General features: G+C 33.3%; 1 protein-coding gene across 1 annotated transcript in view; it reads right to left on the minus strand.

Moving 5' to 3' along the window:
* Positions 1 to 24,448, minus strand: part of PCLO (piccolo presynaptic cytomatrix protein) — a 341,606-nt gene that overhangs the window by 181,518 nt on the left and 135,640 nt on the right. The window contains exon 4 of the mRNA XM_087821122.1: positions 2,199 to 3,278. Within this exon, the coding sequence (XP_087677248.1) occupies positions 2,199 to 3,278 (1,080 nt within the window). The remainder of the gene's footprint in view (positions 1 to 2,198; positions 3,279 to 24,448) is intronic.

Below are 24,448 nucleotides of genomic sequence, written 5' to 3' on the forward strand. Positions count from 1 at the left end.
TATTTAACAAGGGATAGAGAATCATTAGAAGTATCTGAGCAATAAAGTTAAATTGTTTGAACCCTAGAAAATAATTTATCTGACAACTATATTATCTTAGACTGCTATTACTTTTTGAGAAGGGAGAAACAGACGTCACAGTGACCAGTAACAGGATTATTCAAATCATTGGCAAAAGATCATGAAAGCCATAAGTAGGAGAGCTTCCTTAGAAACAAGAGCGAATGAAGAAGAGCGTGATGAACTGGATGTGGAGAGCAAAGAGCATGCAAGAAGAAACCTCAGATTGCTCAGACTGGGGAATCAGAGATAGGGTGAATGATGAACTAGAAAAGTAAGAAGTAAAAAACCGCCTCTATAGAGGGTGGATATGATTCTAACATACTGAGTTCCAGCTCACAATGGGGCTTTGAAGTGGGACAATCTATTGAAAACGCAGATCTGGCAACTAAAAGAGGGGCAAAGGTACAACCAGTGGATTTAGGAAAGGTTCATGTGACTCCAATAAGGAAAGAACACAGAACTCAAAGGAAAACAAGAAACCTCATCGTATGGAGATTGGGAAAAAGAAAAGCAATTGCTACAATCAAGAAACTCGTAAGGGATGATCAGAAAGACAAAGATAAGGGAAGGGTCAAGAAAGACAAGGATAGTTTCAAGAAGGGAGGAATGGTAAAAGGCATCGAGTTGTGAAAAGTGGTTAGCTAGGAGAAGCAATGGGGGGGTCTAGATCCAAACATTAGAGTGGGGGATACATATATAGGCATCTGCTTTCTCTGACTCTGAAAAACTCATTTATATGACAAGGGAACATGAAAGTTTATTTAATGAGGTATGCATCACCTACCAGAGGTAAATTATGTCTTAAAAAATGTAAACAACAACAAAAAACAAAACAACTGAACCAGTCTGGATGGACTATAGGTTCTAAATAGAGCTCTAATATTAACTTCTTTTTAAAACATGCTTTTATTGATTTTAGAGAGAGAGGAAGGGAGACAGATAGAGAAATTGAAACATCAATAAGAGACATTGATTGGCTGCCTCCTGCACACCCCCTACTAGTGATGGAGCCCACAACTCGGGCATGTGCCCTGACCGGGAATCAAACCAGGGACTTCTTGGTTCATGGATTGATTCTCAATCACTGAGCCACACCAGCTGGGCCTAATATTAACTTTTCATACTTATAAATAATTTTGTTTTCCTGCAAGTCATTGCTAGCATCTGTGAATTAAAATTATTCAACGGGTGGTGGTGGTAGTAGTGGGGATGTGGAGGGATTGAGGAAAAAAGAAAAAAAAAAAAGAGGAAGAACTCATGGTCATGGACAATAGTATGATGTTTTGGTGGTGGAGAGGTAGGGGGAAGTGGGGTTGGGTGGAGGTGGAGAGGGGATAAATGGTGATGGAAAAAAAAAATAAAGAGAAAATAAATAAAATTATTCTGTCAGATATATTGTAAGGTTTCCTGTAATCTGAAAAATCAGGGTTCCTCTAAAAATGATACTATTACTTGTATAAATATTGGTTAAGATGGGGCACTCTTAAAAGTTTCTACTAAAAAAAAGAATATATATATATTATTGAAGATTATGCTTGGACTATAAAAAACCCTTCAATATTAAACACATTGAACAAAACTACGAACAGAATATATTAATTAAAATCACACAAAACACTAAAATGAACTTTTTTAAAAAATGGCATATATCTTAAATTTTTCCAAATTTTTTTGCAATCACAATGATATAATTTTATGGTTGAACACAACTTGAAAGGCTTTTAAATGAGAAAAATACTTGTTGACCCTTATTTAATCAGCTGGATAAGTGAACAGAAGCTTAAAAACATACATTATTTCTTATAAAGGAGGATACCGATTTTATGTTCATAGTGGGGAGAAAAAGGAATCTCTTAAAAGGTTAAGAAACTTCTTTATCACTTTATAGGAGCTGGATAAATTATCTGATAGACATAAAAGCTAGAAGAATAAATTTTATATCTAATGTCTTATTAAATTAGATTAAGCTGTCAAAAAAACCAAAGTTCTGATTTTAGCAAACTGTTACACTTCTCTGAAAACACCATTAATCGAAGGATTTTACTTATATAATTACCATTAAGCATTCCATGTACTTAGGTAAAAATTAGTAAATTATATACATAAGACTGCAAAGTTAGGAAAACATAACTTACTGTTTTCTCTTTCCCAGGTTCCACCTGATCAGGCTTTGCTGTGCAGACTGCCTGTGGCCGATCTTTCATCTTTTGAGTTGTCCCATCACCTCCCTCAGGCAAACTCTGAAGCACCCCAGGTGGGAAATCCTCGGTCTTGGTCTTGGTCTGTGGTGGTTTCTCTTCCTGCACCACCTGCGGAGCCACTCTGCCTTCAGGCGTTTCCTCAGCCACCTGTACTTGAGTTTCAAGTAAGTCCTGTTTCTGTTCTTCCCCTAGAGCTGGTGTTGGTGCTTCTGGGGGAAACTTTTTGTCTTCAGGGGTTGGCTTTTTGTCTTTGAGAGCTGGCATTTTTATTTCAAGAGGTGGCTTTTCTTCTTCAGGAAGTGGTTTTTTGTCTTCAGGGGTTGGTTTTTTGTCTTCAGTGATTGCCTTTTTTTCTTCTGGAAGTGTTTTTTTGTCTTCAGTGGTTGCCTTTTTTTCTTCTGGAAGTGTTTTTTTGTCTTCAGTGGCTGCCTTTTTTTCTTCTGGAAGTGTTTTTTTGTCTTCAGTGGCTGCCTTTTTTTCTTCTGGAAGTGTTTTTTTGTCTTCAGTGGCTGCCTTTTTTTCTTCTGGAAGTGCTTTTTTGTCTTCAGTGGCTGCCTTTTTTTCTTCTGGAAGTGCTTTTTTGTCTTCAGTGGTTGCCTTTTTTTCTTCTGGAAGTGCTTTTTTGTCTTCAGTGGTTGCCTTTTTTTCTTCTGGAAGTGGTTTTTTGTCCTCAGGGGTTGCCTTTTTTTCTTGAGGGAGTAAAGCTTTGTCTTTTTCTTGTTTACTCTCTTCTTGTTTTTGACCTGTGGTTACCTTGGGGGACATTTTTTCAACTAAAGGTGTTTCTTTTGCTTTTTCTGAAATGGTTTTTTCACCTTCTGCTTTCCCTTCTTGCTCCTTCTTTTTAACTTTGACTTGACCAGGTGTTGCTGTTTTCTGAGGTGGCTGTTCTGTGGGGACAGGCACAGGAGAGGCCTTTGGCCCTGACGGTGTGGGAGGCATTCTGCCCATGTCTCCAAGCTGTCCCGACATTGCTCTCTGGGTTTGGCAATTTAAACAAAGCCATTCTTGAATCTGCAAGTAAAATAGCATCAGATAGATTAATTATATTATAATGTATTTGTTTCGGTGCATTTACCAAGGCTAAACTTTGGCAATTTGAGTAATTTACTCTCCTCTCCATAAAAAAGGAAAAGAAAACAAATCTTTAACAATAAAGAAGCAGCCAGGGAAATATTCTTTTTTTTGGCGGGGGGGGGGGGGGGGGCGAAAAATCTGCATTTGTTCCAAAGAACTGTTTTTAAGGTTGGTGTCTTCAAAGTTAGTATTTCCATTATACATTTATTCAAAAACTATTAAATTTCATAGTCATTTTCATTTAATCACCAGTTAATCGAAAGTTTTTTTGTTTTTTTTAGGATTTAGCCTATAATCATCTATCTCCTGAGTTGGGTCAAAGGTAGTTCTATGTACTACAATAGAACTTTACAAAGTACATTACGAGTTTTCAAGAATCACAGGCATAATTCTCTACCTGCTTTAGGATGGAAAAAAAAATTTCATTTTTAATAATACTCACACTTCTCAAGCAATTGAGCAAGAAGCATTCACAGGCTCACATTGTTTGGTATCTTTATCCCCACAGTTTTCTGAATTGCTGACTAAAACAGTTCCCTGTATCTCTGCTCCTCAGTGTAATTCATGGTTTCCCTGTGGCAACCATGTCCTCGGACATGCAAATTCCTGGGAACTACACCAACACTATTTTAGCAGGATCCCAGTGTAGAAGGAGTGTCCTGTTGGTTTATTCTTTTGCAAACTAAGGACTGAAAACTACTCTCTCATATCACATACGTATAATCACATGGGGGAGAGATTATGTTAAGTTACTAATACTGCAGAATTCTCCCCTTATTGATGTCTGTTATGCTTTTTCATACATTATACTTGTTACAAAATGTAAAAAAGTAAAGGTTACACATGTAGCTTCTAACTGTTATCATTCTATGAGTACTTAATTTTATAAAGTACACAGTTGGAAGGTCATATAAAATAGTATTGCATTCGTATGTTACATTGTCTTCTGTGAAGTTCAATTTCAAACTGCTTTTCACACTCGATCACTCTTTTCAGTTGTATAAAAAAGTATTTAGAGAAAAAAATTACTTATTGTTCTAGATTATTATCAGACATATATTTCATTTCTTTCTTTTTTTAAAATATATCTTTATTGATTTCTGAGAGAAGAAGGGAGAGGGAGAGAGAGAGATAGAAACATCAATGATGAGAGAGTCACTGATCGGCTGCCTCCTACATGCCCCCGATTGGGGATCGAGCCCGTAACCCAGGCAAGGAATCGAACCACGATCTCATGGATCCTAGGTCGATGCTTAAGCACTGAGCCACGCCCAGCCAGGCAAGTTTCATTTCTTACTACAGATTTCAATTTCTTTAGAGACATAAAAAATGTTGCTTAATAATGACTCTTTTGAAATCTGTAAGCCATTATAATTCTTATTTGCTGATCTAAAAGAGTAAAGACAAAAGTCAAATATTTAACTTCAGTAAAATGCTGTCTATAAAACATTAGTATGTATTATGGTTTAATTTGCTTTTTGTGTGTATGATCATCCAGTACCAATTCCCTTCTTAATTTCCTTCTTAAGCAGCTCTGAAGTGAATTGTGGCTTTTTTATGTATTCACTTTATATAAAAGTCTTAGGAAAAAACTGATTTGATCCCTTAAATCAAATACTAAAAGCTCCAGCCCTTGTGTGGAATTATCCCTGGAGGAAATACTTCTACAATATCTACAGAAAAATCAATCTTAATCTGTGCTGTGGTTTTAAAAACCATTACTGGGTTGAGCCACATTTAGGATATCTTCATTCAGAGCCTGATGTTTTTTAAAACAAAAAGAGACATAATAGCTGTATCACTGCGCAGTTGTGCCAAGTGGATTCTAAAAACCAAATTCAGGTGTGTGTTAAGCATTTCCATCCAGACATATCCTAATGTAAATAAGGAAAATTTTAGTATACCAAGAATACAGGTTTCATTACATTGGATAGTCTTATCAATTATAAAAGTATGATTATTTTATCTGAGTTCTGGAGACAAATTATTCTTACAAAGTTCTCCTCTCTTGCTGTTTACAGCATATAAGCCACAGTGGTACACAGCTCTTGTTAAAAGGTAAATGTATTTAAGGAAATAAACACAGTGACTATTTCAAAACATTTGAAGTTTAGATAAGAGGATCAAAGATACTATCTATTTAATCTATTAAGTCACATAAAACATTTCATTCTGCTGATTTAAAATAACCCTTAATAGACATACAAGCAGTGATAACCCACACACCACTAAGGTCTCAAAGCAAAGAGAAGGGAGTAGTGCCAATCTAAGAAAAAAAGATCTTTTCCTTAGAGTTTCATTGGCTAGTTCAAATTCATGTTTTGCTTAAAATCCTATACATATTCAGTTAACCTGAATGTTTTTAACCACTTCAATTTTGTAATATTTTTAACATGATGTTGCTTTACTTGGTCTCCTGTTTACATGACACTTTGAGTAAGATTACAAGGCAAAACCTAATTCTTCTGTCACCAAAATTAATCTGGAAACTTATGTTCCTATTACTATGTTACAAACAATTATGACAACATGATTTATGTATGTACCTATTCTGTATATTTCTTTCTCTTTATCTCAATGGAGTACACATAGCATTTGGAAAGTGTATCTGTAAGGCTTATTCCATCAAGGAACTCACATTACAGTAGAAGGAATATGACATAGGTAATATGAATATGCATAAATATAATATGCATTTAAAAACAAAGAAAATGAAAAGAACATGATGGCTTTAACAGGACTGTCCAAGGAATCAATTTAGAAGGTAAGAAACTGATAGATTATGAATCCCACAAGAGTATTTTTTCACCAGACAATTACAAATGTCAAATGGATGCTCTCAAATGTGTGTCTCTTCTTTCTGCAGCCCTAGAACCAAATCAGAATGCCAACATATTCAGCAGAGGGCAACATAGTATCAGTAAGAAATGGAAAGAGGGGGGAAAACACTTTAGTAACACCAAAATTTTATATTTCATTAAATACGTAAGTTTAAATTTTGTTTATTAAGAGAGAGGTCAGAAAAAGAGGCTAAAGTAAAATCTAAAGTGGAAATGAGAAAAACAAAGTGGATCGACAGGAGTAAAATGAAATTCCATTTTGGACAATCAAAGTCATTGTCATTATCATACATTTAAATAGAAAAGCAATTGCTAGAATAATTTGCGTCACAAAAATAATTTGGGAAATGCTCTATAAACACATAAGAAGATGTAAAAATCTATGGTTCACAATTTTTTTTGGAGTTGTTTACCAAAAATAATCCCAATGTTTTTTTTGTATCAATGTAGTCAGGAATTTAATTTATAAGTATTATACCTAGGTCCAAAAAATGTTATCTGCACTTTTAATTCCTCAATAGCTACATCATTAAATACTCATAATATTTCTAGTCCAGTAGCAATCTGAGGGTAAATTAATCAAGATGCCTTAAATTATAGAAGAATTCAGTGCATAATATATCACTGCCATATATGACTTTTACTAGCTGAAAGATTTTACTAGATACAGCATTAACTGTTTATGTAACAGTTGCAATTGTGGAACACAGGACTATTCATATTTTGCCTTATAGTTAAGTATCAAGTAAGTTATGGTTTCTCTTTGAAATGAGACAATAAAAAATGAATATATTATAAATTACATACTATATATATACACACACACTGAATGCATTTCTATTATTTACTTAGTAGATTACATAGAAAATTACAAAATATAAATGCTTATATAGGCTTTTTAACATCCTAGTCATCAATATGGATGCTCTCAGACCATTTCTGTTTGTTTTACTGTGTTTTTAAAATATATTTTATTTTCAGTATACTCTTACTATCTTATCTCCTAATAGTACAAAATATAAGAAAAGTTTATATTTCAACTAGATTATTAAATGTGTTAAATAAATTGAGAAGACTCCCTAAGATCAAAAACATTTTCATTCAAAGTTTTAACATTAATAACCAGTATATCAAAATTCATTTCCAAGTAGGAAAAATTATGATAGTTTATAAAAACGTAACTCCACTTTGATCACAACATACTAGAACATATTCATTTGTCACCTAGTACATGTTAATAAAATGCATTTATTTTAACATCAAATGATCAGGGCTTGTTCAAAACAAAACAACGCACCAAAAATCCATTAATCTTAAGAGGAGAGTGGGAAATGAGGGCAATAAAAACCTAGAAAAAGGATGCTGCTGAGGTACTCAGCATTTTTCCATCAATAAGCAATTTGCTGTATATAACATTTCAGCTGTAACTATGGCAACAATACCATTAAGGAAAATCTCAGAACTTCAGGCCTGCCTATTTATTTTTCCAAGTTTCTTTTCTGAAGCATGGTAATAAGACCTGCAGCAGGTTGCCATTAGACTGAAAATGAAAGGGAAGTTACGGTTACAAAACCTACACAAGCATGCACATCTGTATCTGAAAAATCTTCATGGAATTTTAGCATGAATTTTCATTAAAAGATCAACTAGATTGATTTGAAAGTTTATATAATTTCCATCAATAGAGGTATTTAAGCAGAGACTTGGTGGCCCCTACTCAAAATTTTGTAAAGGAAAACCTGGTAATCAGGGAATTGGTACTAAAATACCACTGAGTTTCCCGCTTATTATCAAGCTTCTGAGTCAACAAAATTGTTAAATGAATTTTTGTTTTCCTGTTGATTTGCATATCATTCAGAATGTTATTTTTTTAAGCTGAGAAATAATTACACATATAGTAATCTTCTTAGAAGTCACTATTTGACCCATTCACAAATCCAAAAATTGGCGAGCAATGTTACTTGCAAGTTGTCACTTGTATCAGTGTTACCTATAGTCCTGGCATTAGGGTTTATTTATTGAAGGCCCATACCCTCTTACAATTCAATTTGCATCCTGAAAATATTATTTTTTGCCTATTAAATATCTAAATTATTTCCTTTTGTAATCTGGGAAAGGGGAAAAGATTGAATTCACAGTTGATACACTCTTTTTTCAGATTACAAAATCAGTTGTTCAGACTACACAACCAGTATATCAGAAATCTGTGATCATTTGTGAGACTGCACTTGGCAAGTGTATGCAAGAATGTATTTGTGATACTTCTATTCTTACTCTGTGCCTCCTAAAAATGAATGAGATGTGTGTCAGATCCTTCTCTTACTATACTCCTTTTGACTAGCATGTATAGCTTCCTTGTATTTTTGTTCCTTTTACAATTATTGAAACAAAACTAATTCATATCCAAAACACGTAATTGAATGATTGGGGCTCATCCTCATTTACTTCATATGTAATTATAAGAATTACATCAGAATGTTAGAACATAACCATTCATAGGAAAACTAAGAAAAAATAAAAAGGCATTTTAAATATTAATTTTACTAAATGTGAATGGTGGGGATCAATAATGAAATCTAATAGAATATTGGAGATTGCTAGGAACTTGTACTGGGGTTATCACTCTTAGGTCTAAACTGATTAGTGGTTTTGTCCCTACTCATCTCTTATGTATATGCTTGTTTCTGTAAGACCCTCACGTTCCTGTATACCCACTGATGCCTCTGTTCCATTCAGTTGAATCTTTAAATGTAAGTTTCTCCATAATGTAAATTACATTAACAGAAATTTCCATAATAGAAAGATACCAAATAAAGTCATGTATATTACACCAGGGATTAAAGCTATATTTAGATTATAATTACATACTCCTAGTTGACTTTAGTCAATTCTTCTTTGACTAAATCAGGATAATTTTCTAGCCACTTTCTTCTCACAGTTCATATCTATTTCTCTAAACTAAAAAAATAATCTCAGGCTGTTTGATGTTTTAAATACTATTATATAAATAATGTATAAATATATACATGCATTAATTCAAATACCTCTGAATTATTTTTTTAAAATATGTCTTTATTAATTTGAGAGAGAGGAAAGGAGAGGGAGAGAAAGAAACATCAATGATGAGAGTCATTGATCGGCTGCCTAGCCCGCAACCCGGGCATGTGCCCTGACCGGGAATCGAACCCCGATCTCCTGGATCCTAGGTCGATGCTCAACCGCTGAGCCACGCCCGGCCGGGCTCTCTGAATTATTATATAACACGATTTCATCAAAACTTGTTGAAAATCAGAGGTTTAGTTTCCTTTTAGAAATATATATGCAAATAAATATATATTTATATTTATGCAAAAACATATATTTATTTGCATGCATAAGAACAAAATAGGGTTCATTCCTTCTCTTTCTCTCTCCCTCTCTCTCACTCTGCATGGAGGGCGGCAGGAAGACAGTAAGGTCACTAAAATGACTAAGTAACCTACCCAACTTGGGTTCAACCAGAAAGAAGCAATAGGATTGCTGACGGCCCACCGGTATGTATAAAGGATAACTTTCACTCCAAGGACAAAGCTGATTTTGCATCGGTAACCAATGATGCACTAAATATACAGCTAATCATACATACTTAATGCACTGACTTCAGCTAACTTGGCTCTAGCAAAATCGCACTGCTCAAAGGGGAAGGCTTATTTGTGGATTCATGGCATTCCTATTTGTGTTTAATTGTTCAAGTGTACTACATTTTAGGTTGATATTTATATACTATAAATCTAACAGAAAAATAACCAACAGTTTAAAAATATATAATTTATGTTATATGAATATCAAGTTCAATTTTTATATAATCAGTTCTCATCCCTTTGCTCTCATGTAGTTATTTTTTATTATATCCCTATGATAAGATGTATTGATTTTGTACGTGTTAATGACTACATCAAAGCCAAAAGAACATCTTTGAAGTCTAACTTAGTCACTAGTCAGCACTACAGGTAATGAGTGAATTTTAAAACAAGAGTTATTTTGAAAAATTTAACACACTTTACCAGAGAGGAATTTTGTCAGAATTACAAAGGCATATGCATTTGGAAGATAGATTATTTAAAGCACATTATAGCTGAATAAAATTTGTAGAACATTTCACAGGATAAAATAAATGAAATGATCATCACAATAAGTCTAGTTATCATATGTCACCTTACACAGTTAACAATTTTTTTTCCCTTTTTTATGTATTGATTTCAGAGAGAGAAGAGAGAAGAAGGGGGGGCAGAGAGAGGAAGAGAGGGAGAGAGAGGGAGAGAGAAACATCAATTTATTGTTCTGTTTATTTCTGCATTCATTGGTTGCTTCTTGTATGTACCCTGACCAGAGATCAAACCCATAATCTTGCCATAACAGGACAACGCTCTAACCAACTGAGCAACCAGGTCAGGGCCTAACTTTTTTTTTCTTGACATGAGAACTTTTAAGACCTCTTTTAGCAACTTTCAAATATGCAATATAGTATTATTAACTATAGTCACCAAGCTGTAAGAAAGCAGCATAATGGAATCTGTCGTATTTGAAAGAATCTGATAAAGAAATGTAACCTGAAAAAATCAACAGTGATTTCAGAGCTTCTGAGTGTACACAGTGCACTTGGGTGAAAAACAGAACTATAAAACAGAATTGACATTTTTAACAGATAGCTGATTTCCATTTAGTATGTAACTTCCTCCCTAGGCTGCTTCCACCTGAGGAAGCCAAATTGACCCTGAAGGAATGACATTGCATTGCAGAGGTTACAAGCTCACACAGGTGACCAAGGTGGCAGCAGAAGACTGAATGAGGAAACTGGCGTCACCAAGGAAGGCTGTTCTAATTTATAAGGAACCTAATGATTTAAAAGTGGAGGAGGAATAGGTTCTGGGAGCCAGTGAATATACTTATTTCATTTAATTCTCATAACTATCCAAGGAGAAATTTTCTATACTTATGTTCCTTACACAGATAAATAAACTGAAGCATAGAAATGAAAACATCCTGCTCAATAGCTAGAACTAGTAAGAGATGAGGCAATAGATTAGATCTTAAAGAATACAGACAGCATTAAACCAGAGTTAGAGGTGGTATTTCCCAGAAATGACGTACAAAATAAGAAAGCAGAGGGTGGATTCCTGGAAAACAGCTCCATTCAGACAAGAAGAGAAACCAGAAAAGCGTACTAAACAGATCATTCAAGAAAGTGAAAGGAAAACCGGATAAACTCAGAGAAGAAAGATGAGCATTTCAAGGAAGTGACAGGCAACACTGCCAAATAGCTCACTGAGGTTAAACAGCGTGTATCTCAACAAACATTGGCGGACCTGTCTTTTTTTTTACAACTGAGCCAAGCACTCTGTTTATATATTTTCTTCTAAATTGCTTTTGTTGTTCCCCTCATCTTTGCAATAGTAATTTTTTCCAATGGCCTGCTTAATTGACTTATAAACAACTCTTGTACCTGTGACTAAATATGTACTTATGCCTAAAAAATAACTTATGGTGTATGTTACATTGCTTCATCTTTATGCGATGAGTGTAAGCTTTAAACATATAAATACAAAGAAACCCTAGAACTAAAGAGAAGTTCCATGTTAGAATATTGCTTTGAACAACATTCCATTTTGAGGTAGAAATTGATTTGTGCCATTTTTTTCCTCACAAAGGATCAAATAATTAGACTTTGTGAACATAGTTACTGTAGAACGAGGCTCAATACTTTCTTTCCCAGTTTTTAAAATGAAAAAATTGGTTAAGATGTAAATAAACTGTGATAATGTTCTGTATGCTCTTTGTATTAATGCATACATTGAAACTACTGTAAAAATCCTTATTCCTGGAGAGTACCTATTGAGGTTATCACACTATATAATTCATTCTATTAATTTATCATTCTGCATATTTTCATCAGATACTGTATTGGGTTCTGTTAATACAGAGATTAAACACAACATTGTTTATTACAAGCCCAAGGTCTAGCAGGAAAGAAACAAAACATAAATAGTGTGACTATCCATATAATAAGTCAGCAGAAAGTGTTCTGGTAACATAATGAAGACACAACTCATGTAGAGTAGGGAACTATGAGAATCAACAAAGGTTTTTTTAGAGGAAGTGACAACTGAGTTGAACCATGAAGAAGTGGTGCTCGCCAGACAAAGAAGAGCATGCTAGGCTGGGGGGCGAGTCTGCCAAGTGCATTCATTATGACCATAAGGGAAATGTGTCCGGAAGAAGAGTAGTAACTGAAATATGGCATATACTCAGAGAATGGGATTTTGCATTTCTGCATTTCCATAAATCATTTTATACCCATATTACGCTAGAATGTGCGCTAGAATATCCCCTTTACTGTGAGGGCCAAACTAATAAAAGTATTTTGCCTTTTAGGTATTAAAGCTTTAATAATTGTTTTAAAGGAAAGCAAAAACATAAACTTGATATTTAGCTCTAGATGAATATTGTATAATTATTAAAGCAGACTGACTGAGTGGTAATTACTTATCGCTGAGACACATATTAATAAAAGTAATAATATACAATATATAGCTTCCCATAAATTAGGACACACATTTTTGTCATATTTTAATACAGGATTATACTACTGACACTCTGACACAATCTATGCATTTAAAATAGAATTTCAGAATATTTATTGGCTGCATCGTTGCTGAGTCAGAATCCACAATCTCTATACCTCCACACTGCCATTTATCAGTGATGCATAGGAGAATGCTAAATAAAAAATTTTAATTAAATAAAAAGTTAAAATATAATCACATAGAAGGCTTTTAAAACATAATACTTCTGTATTTTCATTTTCTTCCTGCAAAAGTGGAACCATCATATTCATAACTACTCTACTTAATGTCCTGATACATTGTAGAAAACAGTGAAGTAAAAATCACTTGCTACTAAGAAGTCTATAAATTTAAGGTGTTTTAAAATTATTTTTACTACTATTTTTAACATATGTTCTTAAATGGGGTTATCCATAATTATTCTTTATTCATATCAGGTTCAGGAAATTTCCTGACTTTTATAACAAAATATTAGTTAATAATCATAATGTCTTTTTATACTCACTTTAAACTGTCAAGTTTTAAGATAGTCCTAAAACTAGTCTTTGATTTTTTGGTTTATCCTATATTTATAATGTAACTAGCACTTTTCCCAGTTTTTCAAACTATCTTTTTATAATGATTTAAAAAACATATCTATAGAATCTCTCTGATATTATACACTAAGTATATTTGACAACAGCAATATTCTAGTTCATATTTAGCTTATTAAAATGCTTACTTCACATTCTTATTTGATTTTATTTGATTGCTCAGGAATTAGGAATTTGAGAAAAGGAATAGTGCATATGTTAACAGTTTGCTAAATAATATATAATATAAATAGCACAAATAGTAGAGATCTAACAACTGTATTTTAGTACATTTTGCCAAAATTTTAAGTATATAAGTATATAATTATGTATGTCTACATTATATGGATTTATAAAGTTAATGAAATATATCATCACATTGCAGGTGTGAATTAGTTCTTAGGCAAAAGAGCACAATGAAGGAAACAGTATTGCTAAGAAGATAAAGCTCATTTCAGAAGTCATTTTTCCAAGTGCATTTGGGTTATATGTTCTTTTAATTTCTGCATAAAAGTAAAGATAATTGCACCACTGTAGTTGTAAAAACAACTTAAGATGTTATCCTAAACTGGACAGGAATACCTTCATGTATAACATGAATACATCTTGGCAGCTAGTAGAAAAATAAATTAGAATAAAAAGGCTTGACACCTTGAGCGTAAGCTGCATTGTTTCACTTGGCATTGTGTGGAAAGAAGGACACAGGCGCTAAGGCACATGGTTCCGGCGGTGCGGGCCATGCTAGGTGGTCAGTCCATTTACCAATGTTAAGCATTCAGGAAAATAGCAACAAGATAGTCCTTTGAGGTAATAATTCCATTTTGTTCATGAATACAGGACCATGCAGTGATTTTATTGAGATGAAGATGCAAAATCTTTCTTCACATGTTTTCTGATGCAGATGGGAGAAGATGCCCTAGTTCCTGAATCTGACAGTCCCATGTCCCTAGAGGCATATACAGGTTTTCATATCAAATGCTGTTTTCAAAAGTATCCAGAATAATGCCATAAAGTAGTTTAACATGCCAATAAACTGAGGTTTAGATTGCAGTAAAGAACAAAGAGCATTTATTTGAGCAAAAGGGACTGTAATCTGGGTGTCACAGATTTAGATGACTGCCTAAATTTTGCTCAGAAGAACACAAAGAAAGGCAAGGTTTTATAAAGGCGAAACCTCAAAGTATGGTTTCCACTTAAGTCCTCCATGCAAATAAAGGATTCGGGCTAGGTTAACCGAGGACTGGTGAGGGCAAGGCCCAAATGAAGAATGCTGGTCGGCCATACTGATTTATTCCTTTCAAGGTGCAGAAGGCAAATGGAAGAAACAAAGTCCAGGGGGTGGTCTTGTGGTGAGTGTAAAAGTTCAAAACTTCATGAGTGGGTGGTGCATAAAGCAAGCTTCTTCACTGTCTAGATCCATTTTTGATCCCTTGACATAAATGACTCTATCTTGGTAACTCTCGTTCACATAAGCAGAGGCCTGAAGCAACTGCTCCATGATTTAAGCAAGTGCTGGTACTGAGAACATTTATGAATTGCTCCCCCTGGGAAGGGAGACTGGTAGTTGTTACATGGCAATATGAAAACGGAGCAGTGCAGTTAATTGATATTTTGCTTTGACAGTGAACTGTGTTTCCTGTGAATAAGACTAAAATACACTACAAAAGATTTAAAAATCACTGTATACAGTAAAATCCTGCAATGTTTAGAATCTGCATATATCTCTTATCCCAAGATATATCTTTGAAAAGTCACTTTGAAAGTCCCAATAAAAATTTTATCTTAAAGAACTAAATTATAATAGCATTGATGAAGATTTGAGCAAAGGCTTTACAGGGTTGCTAATAACCAGTAGGAAGGAATGGTGGTCCCAAAACATGAATAAGTTGCTAGTCAATTTATTAAAATGAAAATAACTTCTACAATTATACCATCAAACCCAGTTCTTAAAAGAAAATCACTTGTCATAGATATAAATTTCCCAAATAACAAATATATACTTTTTATTATTTGTTTTTATCAAAGACATTGATTAAAGGATTAGAATAAAAAGGAACATTAAGGTTTTAATAATGTACATTATAAAAATTTTGAGTTAAGATGCATAAATTACAACTAATTCATTATATTAAATTTTAAATCAATGCTGTTAATTTTGATGTTTCATGACACATTTTAAAATTACATTATAAAATAAGTTTAAAGATGTAAAATTTATATTAGAATGTATATAAAATTTGTGGCATTCCAATGGAGTGGTAACAACATATATAGATGAAAAAAAGAAAGATATATAGATAGATATACATATAAAGATACAGTTATCTGAGAAAAAATTCCAAATCTAATTCACATTTTATCCCCACTGGGTAGTAAGAGTTCTTAGAACATTATTGTTCATAATTATTTTTTATGAATAGCAATGATGTTTATAAATGTTTATTAAATAATTAGATGAAAGATAAATAAATGACTAACTTTTGCAGAACCTGGGTAAATAGTACCTCTGGTCTACTAACAAGTGCTAGCTGATTCTAAAATTAGTAAGCAAGAAATAAATATCAATTTTGAAAAACTTCAAAATACCTCATCATGCTTCATTCAGTCATTTGCTTTATTGCTCAGGATATGTATGACTTTCATGGTGATTTCATTTGCCTATTATACCTTGATGTGCCTCCCTAATAATTTTTTCCAAGTTTATGCAATATAATTAATAATGTCAATTCTTAATGATATTTCTCGGAGTATAATCACATTGAGATATCTCTGGGGAGATAGCATATTTAATCAATAATAACACCAATCATGCAACAGATAATACATTACTATACAAAATGAAGTCTTTCTTAAGCACATGATAGAGGGCAAATTCTTTTCTATTTTTTGTAGTTATGAATTAGAATCAACAATCTCCAATATGCAAATAACAAGTTTCATTCACTCGATTATTTATTTGTAATGAAAATCGAGTTCTATTTTGAACCTCATTCATTAACTCAGTAAACACTTAATCTGAGGCAATTTGGAATCCCCTTAAGATAGTTGCCACTGTACTAGATCCAGTAAGTATATAAAGAGTCAGGGTAGGTGGTGGTAATTAATTACCTGAACTATAATCAAGTTGTATGCCTATAAAGTAAATATTGAAAATTCCATCTTGTACTTGGTCTTGGTCCACTCATTGTAGTAAGCCATCTCTTTTCCTGGTTCCATGGTTCCATTAATTTAGGAAGCCATAAAGGAGTCACAGGAATGTTTCTGCTGCTGTGGTGTAATTCTGGGGTGGATAAAATGCCGGATGCTCAATGGCCCTGTAGAGCTACACAATGTATCCATCGGCTCTCTGGGGCTTGCCCTCAACTCCCGTAACTTCACTGGTGAAGGATTTCTTCGAGCCTACCTGTTTAGGTGTTTTCCTAGAAAGTATAAATGAGGGCCTCTCTCTCCCTATCTACTTTCACTGTTCTTCATAAACTTCCTTCATTCTCTCTCATCCCCTGAGCCTAGGAATCATTTTCTAGTCACAAAGAAAACTCCTTACTTATAGTTTTAATGTTTTCTTACCTGAGGTACTCCCTATATGATGGGTCAGACACACCAAACATACTCTCCCTTAATGGGTTAAGATTTGAGAAAACACCAATCAAGAGGTTACTAGAAAACAAACTCTTTTGACCATTTCAGAACTTTTCCTCATGACACTCAATACAGAATAAATCATAAGATGGAAATAAAGGGAAAGGGTAAGGGGAAATTCCACAAGAAAAAGACATTAGCTGATACTGCAAAACTGATATTGCTGTTTACAAGGAAGATATATTAGATAACTATAAATGTGTTACCTTTCAATAACCTGGAGTGTTGCCGGATTTAAGATTAAATCAAAAGATCAAATGTATTTAAATTCTATTTATTCAAAACCATGTAAAAAATAAACATTTAAGTTTAAAATTATTGGCTTTTTCTTCTTTTATTGAGAACACTACATTATCACTTGAATAAATTACATCCTTTTAAAGAGCTAGAAGCACAGAAGCAAGTCATAGGATTATAATAATTTTAAATTTGCTAATGTGTTCCAAAATACATTTGATTTTAGCATATTATTTTTCTGCCTTTAAAGAATTAAGAAAATGTTGTAACCTTTCTTGACTACAGGTAATTGATTAGGAAATTCCAGTGCTTTCTTTTTTGTTTCTGTACATCATTGGATTGCTTTTGCCTTAAAAGTTGTTGCCTGTAGTACAAAGAAGGAAAGACAACTACTTTTACCAGATAGCAACTAGCAGTAATCCCAGTTTTTATTTTTTCATTTAGAAGGATCTATATGTAATTTAGAAATACAGCCCCTTGAGAAGTAACTTCTCTAAAAAGAAAACCCTGACTCATCCAATGGATTTATAATGGTCCTAGAGACACAATTTAAGAGCTTCCTTGGTGAAAACTGGAAACACTTGAAGTATGGATTAACTGAAAAATGGTTAACTAATTTTTGTCATGCTCACATAGTGGAATATTATATTGCTATTTTCAATAATATAAGCAAAGATATTAATAAATAGCTTTGTGTGTGCTCATGTTATAAAGTTAAGTGGAATTATTAGGACAAATTGTATATGTACAAATGTATAATTCACTCTACCTAGATGATTGATTGAGTAAAGGAGTACTGTATAATGTCAACTCTATTAAAACAGAAAAGCAGACTGGAATTAAAAACAGAAGAATAGATTAGAGTAAAATAGCCCTGGCCCATGTGAATAAATGGTTAGAGCGTTGGCCCAAGCACTGAAGAGCGGTGGGTTTGATTCTGGGTCAAGGGCATGTACCTGGGTTGCGGGCTCCATCCCCAGCCCCGGTTGGGCATGTGTGGGAGGCACCCAACAGATGTGTCTCTCTCACATGAATGTTTCTCTCTCTCTTTCTCTCTCCCCCTCCTTTCCTCTCTTCCACTCTCTCTAAAAATCAATGGAAAAAATACAATCAGGTGACGATTAACAAACAAACAAAAAGATTAGAATAAAACAAATTACAAGTTTATGTCTGATTTTCTTTTTATTTTCTATCAAATTTTCCATAATTTTTATTTACTACAATTAAAATATTAACTGACATTTATACCTTCTGTTTAGTATTCTGTCAGAATTGTTAATACTTAAAAACAGCCTTCTAACTTCTGAGACATAAGAGACCAGGATATCCTAAATGTTGTATAAATTATACAATAACAAAGAAAAAAGTATATGAATGTTGTGTATGATACCCATTCATTTTGTTTAGAATTATATTAAGTAACTGATAATGTGCTATCTCCATTTCCTAAGATCTGTTTACAATGTTAGCAACCGTTAACACATAACACGTTAATGATCTGACCCACATCATTATTTTTCCATTTTTATTCCCACTGTTAGCATCTTAAAAGAACAGTAGCGTCGTTTGTGAGTAGAGAACTAAGGCCATGGGGAGGAACAGGCGGAATAATATGTTCCCTTTTCTTCTTTTTTTTTCATCTTTAAACACGTAAAACTTGTTATGTTGATTGTTGGTTAGAACTGATGTAAATTTATAGATGTAAATCATATTTCTGCACCTCCTCTGAACTGGGATTTTTTTTTGGTATGAAATTCTAGCATATTATAGCACAACTTAGAGCTATTTAAAATTACACTTTATTAGACTATTTCCTGATGCTAAAGTATTACTAGCTTAATAAGAATTCTCAATAAGTGCAATTATTTAAATACTTATTATTGGCATGTAATAATAAACTTTATAAAATAAAGCAAATATTTCAATTATAAATTTTCCTATTATTTTTTACATACACAATATTATCCCATGAAGTCTGGCATATTATTTACAGTTGTTTTGATAAACACTATGCATGTATTACCTAATTTAATCCCACAAAGACTCATGTGATAGGTACTAGTATCGATGCTTCAGAGGTGAAGAAACTGAGAGGGTTAACTATTTTTTTCAGAAGTCAAATAAGTATTACATAGAAAAATGAAGATTTTACTTTATGCCTTATGTATCCCAGAGTATTGGCCACTTTGCCCTAATTCTATTTGTAAAGCCTAGGTAGTCAAATCCTCAAATTTTCATCTATTGAAGTTGACTGATAATTTAAATAGGGCCACAAATTACATATATTTAAAGTACCTACTACCTACAAGGAGTCACTAGTTGTAAAAAATGTTTAATTTAAATAAAATGGAATATCCCTTTCTGGGTTCTCTGTGGGTGTTTTGTTTTGTTTTGTTTTTGTATATAAAATGTGTTCAATAGAGTGTGTAAGAATGAATATTTTACTGTAGACTTCTTGCTCTGCCCTTGCAGATTTTCATTTGGCTGAATGAAACATCGCAGAATGTTTCATTAATAGAATAATACTCATTTCTAGATCTAATAAAATTCCTGAATGATATTGCAATGATTTGATAGAAAATGTCCCATATTAATCCCTTTAAATTGTGTGACTGTATTTACTCATTTTAAATTTGAAAGACAACATAGTCCTTCACCAACCCATCCTTATTTTACACATAAGAAAACTGAACTTTCAATTACATGTACTTTAAATTTTGTATAGAAAATATATTTAACTCATTCAAATGGATTTATTCAACATCTTGTGTTGTGTTCTTGAATAAAGAACAATGCTTAGAGTAGATGTGCTTTTTAATATTAATAGCAAAGGTGAAAGTCAGGTAAATTTCAATAGGAGTTATCGTAAATAATTAAATATAATATGAAAGAGTTAATGGAATCATTCTCCTGTGTGTCAGTGAAGCTATCCTTATTCAAATATAATGCAATAATCCTTAGGAGAAAAAATTGGTTAGTATTTTAGAGCAAGCATAAAGTATTACTTATAAAGAGTGCCTTATCTTGTTAATAATAACAGAGCATGTTTCTAATTTCTTTGGTGCATATTTAAAACTCTGAGAAGAAAGCTGTTATAAGTCATATATGATTGAAGCTATCTGCAAAGGGATACATATAATAATCTTGGTTAAATTGTGATGAAATTTGGTGACAGGTTTAAACACAAGGAAAATCTATAATTCTTTTAATGATTCTAGTGAGTCTTTCAAAGTTATTATAAAGTTCTTTTGTTTTATCTCATTCATACTTCTTAAATGTAATCATATCATTCGTGACTTTACGTAATATAATAAAAATGCTATCTAATTAAAATGACTTATCCTGAATTATGATATATTGCTAATAATGACATAAAGAAGTATATGAGAAATAAGAATAATTTGTATTTCAAAGGTATCATAAAGAGAATGCTCTTTTCTAACCTTAACAGACTTTATTCAGACATAAAAAATGTCAAGTGTACATGAAGATAGACAACAGTGTTATTATCTCTATTTTTTTGAGCATATGGTTGAAATGCAGAGTGATTTTTTAAGTAACTGCGCTGGACATATTATGAGATATTTTTAATAAGTAAAAGTGTCAACTTTCTTCTGTTTCTCATTCTTAAAATGAAGGACATTTTATTCTTTCTTGTTTTGGCTTACACTACTTTTAGGACTTAATAATATATGCAGCTTTAGATTCATGTTGGTTTATTGTCACAGGCACCGACAGTTTTAATAAAATATTTACTTGAAATTTTTTATGAATCTATGATAGACACTAGAGAAAGCAAGTAGAAAAAGACACAGCCATGTCTATTCAGCATATGCCCTTGTTCCGCTAATCAGTATTCACAAGATGAGATCTGAATATCAGTTCTAACCTGGATTTGGCTATATATTAAAACATGGCTTTCCACCTACTGAGCTGCATGGAATGACTGCATTCCAGGAGCTTGTTAGAGTGTAATCCTGAATTAGCCTTAGGTCAAATTTTTCTAAAGCTTGGACAAAGTAAACAGCATGGTGGTTTTCTTGAAAAGTTCACTCCATTCATTCTTCTTGCTACTCTACAATAGACAGTAGGGCTGACACAGAACACCTGAAAGCCATCTACCTAAACACTGTTATCTTGCCTGCCCTCCAACCATGCCATTGCTTTAATGAATTAAACTTTGACACTGTACCACCAGTTTTTATTGAGGACATTTTGGAAAATGGTTATGTATCAGGTCAGTAGGATCCATTTCTAGTCTCTTACTAGCATTAGTTTGACTAAATAGTTTTAGTCAGTTATTACAAGGAGAAACTATCAGAGATGAAGGGTCCAAAGTATTTACATTATGTCCAAATAGAGAGGAAAAACAGGGCCAAATGTAGCTAACTTCACAATTAATATAAAATAAAACACCAATTAGTTGAAATGAGAAAGTAGCAAAAAGGCCTTAAAAGAGTCTACCATATAGGGTTGCAATAATGAAACTTACCTATCCACCTAATATTTTAAGGTCTTCATACTAGATTGATAAGCCTAAATGCCTTATAAGACTTCCATAAAAACTGATGCCTTACTTTTTGTGAATTCAGAAAGTATACTATTTGTATTACTGCCAATCTTTTAAAGCACATTCTCCAAAAATTGTTTTAGATATAATTCCAAAACTTTCTAAAGTATGACAGGAATCATCTAGTAATCAATATATCTTTACCAAAAAGATAGATGATTCCTGTCATGCTTGGTATTGGCTCTATAACGTGCGGTCTTATACTTCGATTCAGTGAAGGCTGTATTTGATCTTACCATCCAAGATGACATTCTAACTAAATAACATTTAAGATGTGTAATTTTCCCCACCACTATATTGTAACTTTAGAATCAAATACGTTCCATGTGACTGAATATCTCAACAGAGAATTGTTTATATATGATTAAATTTATTCATGTATCTTACTCAAAAACAAAATCTACCTAAAGAGATACAGTAAGTGCAATATATTTCTATAGAATCTAAAAGTAAAAGGTCCACACTGTCAACTATAAAGACATGTAAGTGTAATGTATTTCTATAGCATCTAAAAAAATGTAAAGATTCACACTGTCTACAACAAAAACATTCTTAATTACAGGATCTTTCATTGCTGAAGCCACTATGTAGTTACCAAGGTGAGACTATAAACTGAATTGCTTTGTTTTATATTCAGGAGCACATCATGAATGAGGAATTGGCTTCGCAGTCTTTTATAAAGCCCTGAATCTTGCCACATATTAGTAGTTTGATTTGGAATAATTATTTAAGCACTCTATCATTTTTGTCTTAGGGAAAATGGTGAAAATAATCAACCTAAGCAATAAAATGAGGCTTTAGAAACTAAATATGATAACAGACTATATCTTGTTGAAATGAGAAAAAAAAACTATTAAGGAAAAAGTGAATTAAGATTTTGGAAAGCTGGTTAGTTGATGCAATAATACTTCCCTAACTTGGGAAGTAAAGGTTAAAGTGAGGACATTCACATTACTGAAAAGAGAAATGTTGACAGTTTTAAGTGAATGGAAGTTTTGTCTTGCTGCATAAAGCAATGGAAACAATGAATTTGGATTCAAAATAATATATAATAAATATTAAAAAGTCTCAAAGTACAACAAACTATTTTTCAAGTATCAGTAGTTCTTCAATAGCTTCAATACATAGTTACTGAAGGACTAATAATACAACAGTGAATAAACAGACACAGTTTCTACCATCAGAGGGCTTACAGTGTTGCAAGGGAGACAGATGGTGAGCAGATACTGACAGAGTTAATCATTAATTAAAATTATGAACAGTGTTAGCAAGAAGTTCTCTGTGTTTTGAAATGGGAGATGCAACTTACTTTGAGGAAGAAGTCTTCCCTGTGGAAGGGACATATGAGGTAGAACTAGGTAATAAAAGGGTAAAGTGCTTAAACTGAGAGATTAGAGCTTGTCACGGAAGTGATAATGTGGGGGAGGTTAAGGCTCTAGGCCTAGGGCATGGGGCCTGTAAGCACTTTTTTTTTTAAATTTCATAATTTTATTATTATTATTTTTTAAATTTTATTATTGTTTAAAATATTACAGATGTCCCTTTTTCTCCCCAATGACCCGTTCCACCCCGTTCCTTCCCCCTCCCCAGTCCCTCTCCCCACCATTGTCCATGTCCTTGGGTTGTGCATATGTTCATATAAATTCTTTGGTTACTCTCTCCCCCTCCACCCACCCTCCTCCATCCCTCTGACATTCATCAGTCTCATCTATGCTTCCATGTCATTGAATCTATTCTGTTCTTGAAGAGCTTTAATCATAACCTCAAAAGCAGTTAAGAGGCCACCAAAGAGCTTTTAACCAGAGAATAACTTGATCAGATCATTTATTTTCAAAATGTGACTATATGTGGGGAAGGGATTGGAGAGAGACAACAATGAATAAAAAAATCAGAGTTCAGTAACCCTGATAAGAAATGGAGGGTTAGGTTTTGGCAGTGCAAGAAGGGATAAATAAAAGGGATTTAAGGAAGTAAGATTGACAGAACTTAGTGCTTGACTAAATGCAGGGAATAAGAAAGGTAGGAGGTATAAAGATTATGCACTGATTACTGGCTCAAATTTCCAGCTGGATTGTTGTACTATTTACTAAGATGGCAAAAACAGGGAGGAAGAAGTATCTGGATATCCAGTATTTTAAAGACAGCCTTTAATAAGTCAAGTGATGCTGCTGAGGTAATTGTACATATGGGTCTGAAGCTCATATGATACAGAGATACACATTTGGGAGGAACAGTGAATGTTTAATACTTGAGCCTGTGGAAATTGATGAATTCCAAGGGAAAGAATGTAGAGTGAGAAGACATGACGCTCTTCCACATAACGTTTGGAAATGGGTTGAAGAGAGTGGCCTAAAATCAGAGCCTGAGAAGGAGCAGGCAAAGCCATAGGTAGAACACAGTAAGAATGCCAGACCATGGAAACCAAGAAAACAGAGTGAAGGGGAAGCAGTCCTGGCCCTGGGTGGGTTGACGGTGCAAACAAACTGGGTGCCCAAGGTGTCCACTGCATTGAAATTTATTAGAGACTTTGGCAAGAATCACCAGTTTTGGTACATTGATATGAGAATGCTGGGTTAGATGTGTCACAGAATGGTTGGGCTATGAGGAAACGCAACCATAAGATAGAAATGACTCTGTAGGGAAGCTT

This window comes from Miniopterus natalensis, chromosome 10 (genome assembly GCF_054644295.1).
Source record: "Miniopterus natalensis isolate mMinNat1 chromosome 10, mMinNat1.hap1, whole genome shotgun sequence".
NCBI classification, from domain to species: domain Eukaryota; kingdom Metazoa; phylum Chordata; class Mammalia; order Chiroptera; family Miniopteridae; genus Miniopterus; species Miniopterus natalensis.